Source organism: Mirounga leonina, unplaced genomic scaffold, assembly GCF_011800145.1.
Source record: "Mirounga leonina isolate KUSES-001 unplaced genomic scaffold, KU_Mleo_1.0 Mir_180, whole genome shotgun sequence".
NCBI classification, from domain to species: domain Eukaryota; kingdom Metazoa; phylum Chordata; class Mammalia; order Carnivora; family Phocidae; genus Mirounga; species Mirounga leonina.
Genome location: NW_023270469.1, coordinates 26,523,710 through 26,535,904, shown reverse-complemented (window position 1 = coordinate 26,535,904; position 12,195 = coordinate 26,523,710). Strand labels below are relative to the sequence as shown.

Here is a 12,195-nt window from a genome sequence, read left to right as displayed (position 1 = left end):
CACCCCATCCCTAGGACCCCTGGGAGGGGGTGTCCCCCAGGCCTGGGGACCTGGCAGAGGCTGCATCGGAAACCCACGCGTCCTGCTCCAGCTCGGCTTGTGGGCAGGGTCTCCCCAGCGCGTCCCCGCCGCCCCCCCCGACCCCCAGCCTTGCACCTTGTTGATGTCGTCCACGCTCTGCACCTGGAACTCGGTCAGCCCCGGCACGTACAGCTGCCCGCTGCCGTCCGGGCACAGCCGGATCTCCAGCTTCTCCTGGGGCTCCTGCCCCAGCAGGTCCCTGCAGGAACAGGGTGCACGGTCACTCCCTCCTCCCACTTCTGCCTCTGCTTGCACTGCACCCCACCCACCCCCTCCACCTAGAATGTTCTCCCACCCCATCACACCTTCAGGAAGCCTGCCTTAACCACTGGGCTAAGCCTCTCTCCTCTCTAGCTCCTGCCCTGCACTCAGTCCGCTGAGGGGCAGACTGTTCCCCAAAGGTCCCGTGGTGGCATTACTCCTGCCCCCACGGGGCACTGAGCTCTTGAGGGCAGGGCCCCCCAAATCCCCACTCTTGTTTCTCAGCACCCGGTGTAGCCTGCAGGGAGAATGGGTAGACTTGGAGGGAAAAGGAGCACCTGGGTCTGATCGGGGTGGAGCGAGCCCGGGGGGGTGGGGCAGGGGCCTGGGACCACCCAGCACCGGGCTGAAGCAGGACACGGGCCCCGACTTGCTCCCGCATGGCCGCACACGGCCCTCCCACCTGAGGGCCTCGTTGTAGATCTCGGCCGCGCTGACCGTAATGGTGTACTCCCAGGCCGACGCCTTCTCCTGCACCTCGGAGAAGAGCAGCTGTAGGGCCCGCTGGTTGATGCCGGGGTTCTCGGGGGTCCCCTGGGGGCAGAAGCAAAGCCCCAGTGAGCCATGCCTCTCCGATCCGCAAGGGGTGGGCCGTGCTGATGCTTGTGTGGGGTCTGTGGCCCCCTCCGCCTCTGACGACCACTCAGGCCAGCCACCCCGCCCAAAGCTTCCACCTGCCTCCTGGTCTGCCCCCAAACATCCTCTCCTAGCCGCAAGCAACGTCACTCTCTTGGGCCTCAGTTTCCCCCACCTTTCCATGGCACTGCCTTACCAGGACTAGCCTGAGACTCAGAGCAGAGCCCTGGGTTATGTGCTGCTGAGCGCCAGGCACATACTTGCTCCTGGGGGCCCCCTGGGAGGGGGCACTGGGAACCTACGACCTGCCTGCCGCCGCCCAGAGGGTGGCCCGTGTCAGGGAGGCCACGAGCTGGGCTCTGCGGGTGGTGGAAGGGGGGCACAGGCAGAGCCACAGTGCGGTGGCGCCAGATGGGCTGGCCAGTCCTTCTAGAAAGAAACCTGGAGTACTCACCTGAGCTGTCACCTCCCCTTATGTATCGCCCCTCACCCCCTTCCACTTCTGTGGCTCAGCCTCCTTGCCTCCGGCCTTGTGGCCTCAGCCCTGCTGATTCCCGTGCCTGGGATGCTCTTCCCCACAGGCCCCCATGGTTGGCTCCAATGTCACTTCCTCGGGCAGGTGGCTTCATCTTCCCTCCAAAGGCCTGATCCCTCCCTCACGGCTGATTCCTCATACTCAGCTTTAAGTTTCCTCCCTGGCACCTGACAGGACACCGCCTGATTTGTTGTGGGCACTGCTGTCTCCCCACTGGCGGGCGGCTCGGGGGGGCAGACACTCCGTGGTCACAGCTGTGCCCGGCCCCCAGAACAGCGCCCCGTGTACGTGGGCCTCGGCAGGTAATGTTGGAGGAGAGATGCTCCTGGAGGTCACCCCAACTGTGAGCACCCGAGAGAGTTAGGAGTCCACCCCTCCCCCCTCCCCTCCCCCCTCCCCTCCCCCCCACCATCTTGCTTGGCCTGCCCCCCACTAACCAGTCTCATCAATCCCAGAACTAGGGCAACAGCAGGGTCCAGACTGGGAAGAAAGAGCCACCATGGCAGCCTCCCCAATAGGTGCCCTGTCCAGACAATGGGACACCTGTCCTCACCCCCTCGCAGAGAACCCCACAGCACCCCCTCAAGAGCTGGGGAAATGCTAACAAACCAGAGACACCCCCAGGGACCACCTTCCATTTTTATCTACAGTTGAGATTCTTCCTCCTCTCAATGCTCCCTCTCCCGCCACTCCGCACCGAGGGGGCTTGGCCACAGGCCGGGAGATGAGGCCCTGCCCTGGCCCTGGCAGCAGAGACTGCCCTCATTCATCCTAACACCCCAGGGCCCAGCACCGGGCAGCTATACAGCAGGAGCCCAATAAATGCGTGGAGGGAAAATGAAAGCCCATCCCGAGAGACATACAGGTGGTCTGGCCTGGACTCGGACCTCGGGCGGGGATCCCTGTGATGCTGGAGTTTGTTGGCAGTGCATGTGCCCCGCCCCATGCCCGCCGGGACCGTCTCAGGTCCTCCTGGGCAAGGCGCCCCTCTTCAGGCCTGGTGCCTCCGGGCTAACACAGACGACTCCCAGCTCTGCTCCCGTACCGCCGGAACCCCGAAGCCACGAGGGCAGCAAGGGGGTGCTCCTCACCGGTGGAACCCCTGCCCCCTGCAGCGGGTACCCACCTCCATCGTGTACGTCTTGCCAGCACCCGTCTGGCCGTAGGCGAAGATACAGACGTTGAAGCCGTCGATGCAGGAGGTGATCAGGGCTTGCACCTCCTGGAACACCTGTGAAGGGGACGTGGGATGGAGATGGCGAGCCCCCCGTGGGCCCCCCACCAGCTCTAGGTCCTGCCACCTCCCCCGAGCGCGCTCTCCTTCAGCAGTAACACAGCGGGTACTGTTACTGGCAAGCCGCTCACCGTGGAAGAATTTGTGCCTAATGGGTCACTTACAACAGACCTCAGTGGGCAATCAGGGTGCCAAGCCTGAAGGGACGACAGGGCAGTGTCTCCTGCCCGCCAGCGCCTGAGGAAGGGCTGTCCGGCCCTGGAGCTCAGGGACCCCACCTCTAGCTTCTCCCACGCTAAAGGAGAGCTCGGCAAAATGAAGGCGGAGGCCAGCATGTGTCTGGCGCCTCCTGCAGCCTGTCTGCCTGCTAGCAGACAGAGGACGGGGCCAAGGTGAGGCCAAGCACAGGGACAGGCGGGACTGGCGGGACAGGCCTGGCCGGTCAGCCCTGGCAGAGAGGAGAGAAGAACGCGGCTGAGACCACGGGGCTCTGACGGGCTGAGGGCTCTGCAGGTCAGCGGGGGAATCCTAGGAAGACCCGCGGACTGAGTCCTGTGCTCCCGGCAGGGGAAGCAACGCCCCCCAGGGTCAGGTGGGCGGGCGGGGCTGTGTGTGTAGGAGGGGCTCCGTGGGTGGGAGGGGCCCTGTGGGAGGGCATGGGCACGTGGGTGGGAGGGGCCCCAATAGTGGGCGGGTCTGTAAGGATGGGAGGGGCCCAGTAGTGGGAGGGTCTATAAGGGTGGGAGGGGCCCTATGGGTGGGCATGGGCTCGTGGGTGGGAGGGGCCCCAATAGTGGGCGGGTCGGTAGGGATGGGAGGGGCCCCAATAGTGGGTGGGTCTATAAGTGTGGGTGGGCCCTGTGGGTGGGCATGGGCACGTGGGTGGGAGGGGCCCCAATAGTGGGTGGGGCTGTAAGGGTGGGAGGAACAGCGTAGGTGCCATAGGCTGTCCTTGAATCTCCGCCCTGCAGAGGCTTCTCAGCCTGTCTTAGCTTCCCACTCTCCTCTCCTCCAGTGGAAGAAGCGAGGCATTCCAGCACCCCAAGCTTCTCCATCCTGTCTCTCCCACTCTTAAAATTTCTTTCTGTCCATGCCCCCATCATCTCTCCCTGTGTGAACCCCCCCCCTTACACTGCTCTGTCCATATCCCCACTCACGTCCTGCTGTGAGGCCCGCGGGGAGAAGACCTTGTCCAGCTCAAAGGATACAGGCTTTCCTTTGTGCAGCAGGTGGATGATGGAGTCGTCGTCGGCATCGAAGGTCACAGCATTGGTCGCATCGGGTCCTTCCCCGTCCTCTTTGGTGACTGGCCGGACACGAGCAATCACCCTGATGTTCCCTGGATTGTGTGGGGAGGATAGAAGGGTACATACAGGCTGGGTCAAGATGACTGCCTCCCCACTGGCGTCCTTTGGTGTCCTGGGCAGCCTGGTGGCTCAGGAAGCCCTAGCCTTCTGAGCAAGGCCACCCACAACGCTGTTATCAGTCACTCACACTATCATGAATTCATGTATCAGTACACTTTCTTCCTGGGCAAACCGGCTGAGATTGGGAGCTTCACGTTGGGGAAGGGAGGAAGGGTCAATTGTGGGGCTCAGGCACTGCCTCCAGTCCGGGTGGGATACCAAATGGACACTCTGTATCTCTGGACTTCAGTTTCCTCTATAGAGTGAGGGGCGTGGGCCCCAGTAAGCCAAGAGACTTGTTCTGTCATGCTCAAAGGGCTTCGTGGACGCCCGGACAGGGCTTGGGAATCAGTTGGCAAAGAGAACCAGACAGCAGGTGGACGAGCAGCACATGGAATGGGGATGGGCAACAAGGCAGCTCTGGGGAGCCTGGGGGCGCAGACTCTGCCATCCCCTTGCTTCAAGCCCTTCCGCGGGATCTCAGTGCTCCTAGAATGAAGAACAAACTCCCCGCGACAGCCAGCATGCCCCTACCTTCCCCTTCACTGCACACTGCAACTCACTATCCAGGCCTCAGCTGCGGCTTCACCTCCTCCAGGAAGCCCTGCAACACCCCCCACTGTCAGACGCCGAGGGGCTCTTAGAGCCCCTCCCCCGTCCCGGTAACAGGGGCAGTGTCGGGGTTCTCCGGGTGGTTACAGATCACCGTCTGCTCCCCCAGCTGCAGTGAGCACTGTGAGGGCAGCAAGAGCCTCTGCGGGCCCACGGCCGTGTCTCAACGTCTGGAACAGCACCGGCAAGAGCAGCCCTCCCTTGCCCTCCGTGCCGTCAGCAGGCCCTTGGTCAGAACAAGCAGTCTTCCGGCCCCCCACCACCCAGGGCTTCCCTACCCCCGCTGGGCCCTCCCGGGGCCTGGGGGTGGCCTGCCGCGGGCACCGGGGTGAGGGCCTCAGAGTAGGACCGAACAAAGTGCACATCCAGGGTGGACCATCTGGTAGCCATGCGCGTTGCAGCCAGTCCCCTGACTTCTGTGGGCCCGGGGTTCCCTATCTACCGAGAGTGGGAGCTACAGTAGCCCCTCGGCGACAGGGTGCAGGCTCCAAGGCGTGGCCCTGGGCTGGGGGGAAGGGCAGCATCAGCTCGGAGCCAGGTTGGGGGCCCCGTGCCGGGGCGCCCGCAGCCTCCCCGCAGCCCTTACCTTTCAGCCGCACGAGCTCATTGTGGCACTTCTTACGCAGCTGCAGCTCCCGGCGGTACTTGCGCAGGAGCTCCTGGTTGTGGCTGTTGACCTCCTCGATGGCCTGGCCGATCTGGCAGGGGGGCGCACAGCGCTGTCGGGGGCTGGCTCCGCCAACCCGGCTTACCACGCTGCCTGCACCCCCGCTCCTGCCCTGGGCTGAGTCCTTGATGCGTGCTGTCACATGTCAGCTCCTTCCAACAGCCCCCGTGGGGACGTACGGCCGCCAGGCCCATTTCACAGAGGAATAAACTGAGCCTCAGAGAGACTAAGCCAGTGGCTCAAGGTTGCGCTAACGACGCAAACAGCCAGGACTCCGCCCTCACTCCCCAGGACTAGCACCTGACTATAATATGATTCAGCCGGAACCAAATTCCAGCTCTACCCCTGAGCAGCTGGGAGACCCAAGGCAACTAGTTCAGTCATCACATCTCATTTTTCTCATCTGTAAAATGGGAATGACACCATTTGGTCTGTGGATTGGTAGCACCTGGGCGGTAATGATCTCCAAGTCACACTTCATAGGGGAAAGCAGCAAAATGCAGACCACAGGTGCAGATGTTCCCCTCTGTTGGGTAGAAGGGTGTGTTTCTGCACCCAAATACACCCACAGGCTTCAGGAGCTCAGAACGCCCGGTGGGGGGGCGGCGATCCTGACAGACACTACCTCTGGGGATCGCGGGCCAGGGAGGCAGAGAAGGTCCCCTTCCTTTTCATCTGATGCCCTTGTGCACGGCTTGAACTTTCTACTATGTCCATGTGTTGTTGACATAATTTTTCTACAGAAAAAGAACGATTTTCTATTCTGGAAATACATCAGTCTCTCCACCCTGCAGGGCCGCGCTACCGATTCAAGGAGCTGACAGCTATAAAAGGCTTCGCATGTAGGAGGCACTTCAGAGAGGCTGGTTATTCTCATGCTGTATAAGCACAGCTTAAGAAAATTAAAACCGATGTAAGAATATATGTAGCATGTTTAAAATACAAGGATATATGTTGCATGCTTGGTTTAAAGAGTCATAATAAGGGCGCCTCGGTGGCTCAGTCGGTTAAGCGCCTGACTTGATTTTGGCTCAGGTCATGATCTCAGGGTCGTGAGATCGAGCCCCGTGTTGGGCTCTGCGCTGGCCATGGAGCCTGCTTAGATTCTCTCTCTGCCCCTCCTCCCCCCAACTCTAAAAAAATAAAATAAAAAATAGTCATAAGAGGAATACTGAAATACCTGCCCCTGACCAGTCTGTTTTTCAGTCTGCGTGAGTAGGGGGAGGAGAGCTGTTGCCTGGCGGCTTGGCTGCATTTTGGAATGGAGCCCTGGGCTCCAGGGCCTCTCCGGGCCTCTCCGAGCCTCCCCGGTCCGCTCGGCCGCGCGCCGCACTCACCTCGGCCTTGACGCTCTTGAGGGCCTCCTGCAGGAGCAGGGGGAAGCCGCGCACCTGCCGCTTGAGCCCGTTGTAGTCGTTGGTGAGGGTCCGCAGCGCCGGCTGCAGCGTCAGCAGATTGGTCCGGACCCCTTGGGGCGCATGAGAGGTGTGAGGGGGACAGGGGGAGGGGCTGCAGCAGGGGAGAGGGCGGGGCCCAGGCAGCCGGCTCACCTGCCAGGTTCTCGTGCACAGCCTTCATCTCTACCTGGGCTCTGGCAAAGGCCTCCTCGATGGCCCGGTTCTTGTCTTCCTCCAGGGACTGCATCTCCTCCAGCATCTGCCCGTGCGCCCGCTCCAGCTCTGACTCGTACATGGCGATCTGACGGCCCAGGCCAGAGGCTCAGCGCGGGGCTCGGGAGGCAGGGGGGTGGGTGCCAGAAGGAAGGCCCGCGCCTTACCCCACACGCGCACGTGAGCGAACGGCGCCCCCCACGCGTCGGCACAAACACACACACGGGAGGGGGCAGATGGCCATCTCGCTCCCGGAAAGGTCTGTGAGCTCCGTGCAGCTCCTTCCTCCATCCTGGCCCATGACTGGTGCACAAGCCACAGGCCCCAGGAGAGCAGGGGAAAGCACTTGTTGCAGTAGTGACCGGGGCCCCTTCCCGAGAACGTGTGTGCCGGGCCCTGTGTGAGGAGACTCGGGATCATGTCCCCGGGCGCGCGGGAGGTGCGTTCTGCAAGCACACCCGTTTACAGAGGAGGAAACAGAGACGTAGACAAAGCCTGGCCCGGGTCTCACAGGCAGCAGGGAGAGAAGGGCCTGGAACCCAGGTCCGTGGGCCCGCCGCGTGCTGACCCGCTGCCCTGTACTGACGCTGCCTCTGCGGGCTCCCCCCCGGTGCCCCCCGCCGGCGCCCCCGACCCCCGGCGGCCTGCGCACCTGCGCCCGGAGCTGCGCCGTCAACTGGTGTGAGCTGTGCAGCTGCTGTTCCATCTCCTTCAGCACCTGCCTCTGCATGGCCACCTGCTCCTGCAGGTGCTGGTTCCGGGCCTGGGACTCGCTGAGGGCCTGCTTGGCCTTGGACGACTCCACCTCCACGGTCCTGATGACGTACTGCGGAGGGGCGGGCGGGACAGGCCCGTGGAGGTGCGAGGGTGCCTCGGCCCGACCCCGGGGACGCAGCTGGCCGCAGGAGGGGACCCTCAGGGACATCCCACCCAGAGCGCCCAGAAGAAAACCGGAGGAGCTTCAAGGTCCTGGCTTTCCCGGGCGCTGCAGGGCCTCCGGGAATCCTGTCATTTCAGTAAGCCCAAGAGCCTGGCTGCGGTCCCAGCCGGGGCACAGAACCGACAAGAAGGGCCAAGACGAGGGCAGAATCTCGCGATGCCCCACACCCATGGCCGGCAGGCACGGGCACCTCAAGCCTCGGGCGCCGGATGCCCGCCTACTACGTGACTGGCCCTGGACGGCAAGAAGGGGGAGGAGGGGCAAGACTGAGCCCCGACCTGGGACGATTCCTCCAACCACTTGCCCTCACTCATTCACCAAGACAAGCCCCCTGCTCGGCGCGGCCCCGCCCTGGGCGCCAGGGGCCAAGAGGGCAAGGGTCCCGCTCGTGGCCACCGCCGGAGGCTCACCTTGATGGGCGGCGACTGGGCCCGCAGGCTGGCGATGGTCTCGTGGCTGTCCCGCAGGCGCCGGCTCAGCCGCTCCTCCTCCTGCGCCTTCTCAGCCAGGCAGTCCTTGAGCCTCAGCTCGACCTCGGCCAGCCGGTCGGTCTTCTGCTGCACCTCCAGGTTCAGCTCGGACAGCATGCCCTTGTTCTCGGCCACCTCCAGCTGTAGTTGCGACAGCTTGTCCCGGAGCTGGGCGCTCTCCTGCAGGTGGTTGGGGGGGGCGGGACAAGGGTGCAGCAGACAGAGGGAAGGACAGACGAGCAGGCAGGGGTCACCGCGAGGAACCGGGGTTGCCGTTTGGGACCCAGCCCTCCGGGAGCAGCTGGGGCCGGCCGGCCCGCTCACCTGGCTGTGCTCACAGCCCGCGCAGGGGGCCGCCGCCTTGGCCCGCAGCTCTTGCACCTCGGCCTCGAAGCGCCGCATCTCCTGCCTCAGCCGCTCATTCTCCACCACCAGCAGGTCGCGGTGCTTCTCCAAGTCCGTGCCCCCCTGCAGAGAGCCAGGGCACAGGGGGCGCATGTGGCCAGGGCAGACCTGGGAAGCAAAGAGTGGGGAGGCAGAGGGGGGACAAGGGGCAGGGGAGAGAGGAGGAGAGGTGGAGAGAGAGGAGAGAAAGCAAAAGGCAGGCAACGGAGGGAAGAGAGCAGGAGCTCAAGAGGGACAGAAGGCGAAGACAGAGGAGAGAAGGGGAGCCGGAGGGACGGCCTTCACCCGCCCCTCTCATTCTATTTTCCTGAGTGTGAAAGTAACAAGAAAGTCGTATTTATACACAGAGTTCACACTCCTATTTTACATCAGCAGACGAGAATTAACCTCTCTCCCTTTGGGGTCACACGGTCTCTGAGGGCCTAGTGAGTGGTGACAAGTATTCGGGGAGCATCTCCCTGGCCGAATTGCAGTCTGCTGGGCGTAGATGTGGCCCCCACTTGGGCTGGACATGAGGGCTCTGGAGAGATGGGGTCCCACACCCCATCTGGCAGGGTCAGTCTGCACAAGGCCAGGTCAGCCCCCCCCAGCAACCCCGACCTTAAGACATAAGTGTTGAGCCTCACCAGCTCTGATCGAAGGCGGCTCACTTCCTGGGCCTGGCTAATGAGCTTCTCCTTCAGGTTTTCCACCTGCCGGCACAAAGCCACGGTCACGGTGAGCCTCGTTCCTCACCTCCGCCACACCTCTGCCCCTGCCCTCCCTGTGTTCAAGCATCAGGGCACCTGGGACTCCAGGTGAGAGACACCTGCCCCGTGCCAACAGCCTTCAGCACCCTCACCTGCCACAAGACCCAGGTAGCCTGGGCTCTCAGGAAAGTGGGGAGCAAGCACAGCAGAGGTGACCCCTGCACCACTCTGAGCCCACGCCAGACTCAGGAGGCCGACCCTCAGGACCCCTGCCTTGCACCGGTCCTTGCCGTGGCCTGTGTCTACTTAGGTATTTGTAATTTTATATTCTTTTCCTTGAAAGAATTGTATAAAGTCGACGCTGCAAAACCTAGATCGGTCTTTGCCTAGACCCTAGATTCTTCCATTCAAGGGGTTCCTGGCAAGTGAGCCTGTGCTGACAGGTCTACCAGCAACGAGGGCGCATCTCAGACCTGTGTCCCCCCGCCCCCACCCCCAGCTCCCAGTCTGCCTTGCTGGAGAGCTGGGGCCAGCAGAGAAGGGGGTGCACACCCCGTCAGGAAGCAGGGGTGGCCTGGCTCAGCCAGAGCCCGGGGCAGGGGAAGCCACCACGATGCCAACACATCCCAGGACAGTGGCCCTCCCCCAGAGCTGTCCTCCGGCTGGCCGCCCTCCCTGCCGGCCCCAGACCCTGATTCCGCATCAGCTCCCCTCCGGGAACCTCTCAGGAAGTAACCCAAAAATGCGGCCGAAGACCTTGGCACCACCAGTGTTCCTCCGTGCATTTTTGGGGGTCTTCTTGCAGAACATTCTGTGATGCCCGTTCCTGACTGCACCTCACCTTGAGAAGGCCCAGTGAGAGTCAGACTCCCTCTGTGGGGGGCTAGGAGGTGGGTTTTACCCAAGCAGGCCACGAAGCCCTGGGTTCTTATTACTAAGCAACAGCTGACGAAGTCTGTGGCCTGCAGGGGCCGGGCCAGCCAGGTAGGCAGGTGAGGGGCAGCACAGGTCTCCCCGGAGGAGGCAGCCACGGCCAGGGACACGCAGGCCCACATCTCCAAACTTCTGATCTTTCAGGAGAGGCCAGATGTTGGGATGCTGGGGTGTGTCGCAGCTCCCCATCTTACATGGCTGGGATGCCATCCGAGGTCTGTGGGGCACACTCGGTCTCCCGGGGCGGGAGAGGGTGGTCTCTGCTCCTCCGAGCCAGCCAGTGGGGGGAGGAAATGGAGCGACAGACCAGGCCTGCGCCGCTCCAGCATCCCCTTCCGTTAAGAGCCTGGCGTGAGCAGCGCTCTGTTCCTCCGGCCTCCAAGCCCAGTGAGCGAGGGATAGCTCGCAGAAGGCAGCAGGTTACTCCTTAGCCGTGAAGCTGGGAGTAACCTCGATACCCAGCATTAGGGGAATGGTTAGGTAAGTCGCGGCGAGTGCTCACGCAGACTGCTATGGTTCCGGCTGTGTCTGTCACAAGTTTTAAGTGACCTGGAGGAAGACTCCTCAACATACTAAGTCAAAAATCCCGAAACAAAATTGTGAATGCAACACCACAAAGCGGAGGTCTCTGGACTGTACAATTATGCCTGACAAATTCCTTGTGCTTCCAGGCAATTTTTAAGTCTCAAATAATATGCATTCCTCTCACACTCCGCCATCCTGAAATAGGTGGGTCTACCTCCCTTTGAAAGGTTGGGGTGCCTCCGCCCCCCCGCTTCCTTCCCTCAGAAATCGCCCCGGGAAGACCCACTTGCACTGAGCAGGTGCCCCAGACAGGCCGCTTCCTCAGTGCCGAGGTGGGTGCGCCCCGACCTCGCTCGTCCCTCATGCCACCAGCACGCAGGCCCTATGCACGAAAGCGGGGTTTTCCAGTGCTGCCTCGGGGGGTCAGGATGCCCGCCCGCCGCCCAGGCTCCAGCTCCCTTCTTGCATCACAGTCTGAACTCTGGATGCTCCCGGGCTCTGCCTGGAACGTCTGAGGGGTGCCCCAAAAGGAAGGGGCCGCAAAAGGCTGGGGGCGTGGGTGGGGGGTCGAGCAAGAGGCTATAAAAGGCTCTTCGTCAGAGGTGTCAGTCATCTCCTGGCTCGTCTCAGACAGGGGGTGCAGGGGACACGGGCCACCAACACCGCAGGGTGGCCCGGCAGGCCCGCCCCATTTGGGGCCGGGGAATGAGAATGTGCACTGCTCGGGCGCGGGACGGCTGCCCTCCACCCAGACGGCTCTGCTTCGGGAGCGGTGAGCGCAGAGAGTGGGGCGCTGGGGGTCAACCGGACCGGAGAGCAAGGCCTTCCAGGGGAGAGGGCCCCTGTAGGCATCCCTTCACACACCCTCCCCAGCTCTGAGTCAGCGGCGGCGCGCTTGCATCTGGAGGCGAGGAGGGGAGGGACCTTCTCTATTACCCGTCAGACGCCCCAGCCCCAGCAGGCGACCCCAGCAGGCGACCGACACACAGTAGATACTCAATAAACACGTGAAGTAACGGAAGAGGAGCAGCGCACACACTCCCACGGGTGGAGAGCCAGGCCAAAGGAGAAGCAGGCTCCTGGCGGGCTGCCATTGTCAACCCCAGGGCTGAGGAAGGGGCCAGGCTGGGCTTGTGCAACATCCCTGCCCCGGCCCAGGCTCCCGGGCAGCCGGAGAAACTGGGTCGTGGGCCTGGGGCAGAGGACCTCAGTGGGAGCGGGGGGCCGGGGCCTGTCTGGCCCAAAGCCGCA

The 12,195-nt window shown here is 62.9% G+C and overlaps 1 protein-coding gene across 8 annotated transcripts in view; it reads right to left on the bottom strand.

Annotated features, from left to right (window-relative positions):
* The window catches only part of KIFC3 (kinesin family member C3), a 38,319-nt gene that overhangs the window by 2,964 nt on the left and 23,160 nt on the right, over positions 1 to 12,195 (bottom strand). For 6 of the 8 annotated variants that reach the window (XM_035025110.1, XM_035025108.1, XM_035025109.1 and 3 more), the window contains 11 exons: positions 9,424 to 9,489; positions 8,717 to 8,905; positions 8,333 to 8,572; positions 7,635 to 7,808; positions 6,923 to 7,070; positions 6,710 to 6,840; positions 5,292 to 5,403; positions 3,845 to 4,026; positions 2,580 to 2,684; positions 746 to 876; positions 157 to 280 (listed from right to left, as the gene is read on the bottom strand). In XM_035025110.1, coding sequence (XP_034881001.1) covers positions 157 to 280; positions 746 to 876; positions 2,580 to 2,684; positions 3,845 to 4,026; positions 5,292 to 5,403; positions 6,710 to 6,840; positions 6,923 to 7,070; positions 7,635 to 7,808; positions 8,333 to 8,572; positions 8,717 to 8,905; positions 9,424 to 9,489 — 1,602 coding nt within the window. The remainder of the gene's footprint in view (positions 1 to 156; positions 281 to 745; positions 877 to 2,579; positions 2,685 to 3,844; positions 4,027 to 5,291; positions 5,404 to 6,709; positions 6,841 to 6,922; positions 7,071 to 7,634; positions 7,809 to 8,332; positions 8,573 to 8,716; positions 8,906 to 9,423; positions 9,490 to 12,195) is intronic. The other 2 variants (XM_035025115.1, XM_035025107.1) reach the window with 1 other exon arrangement.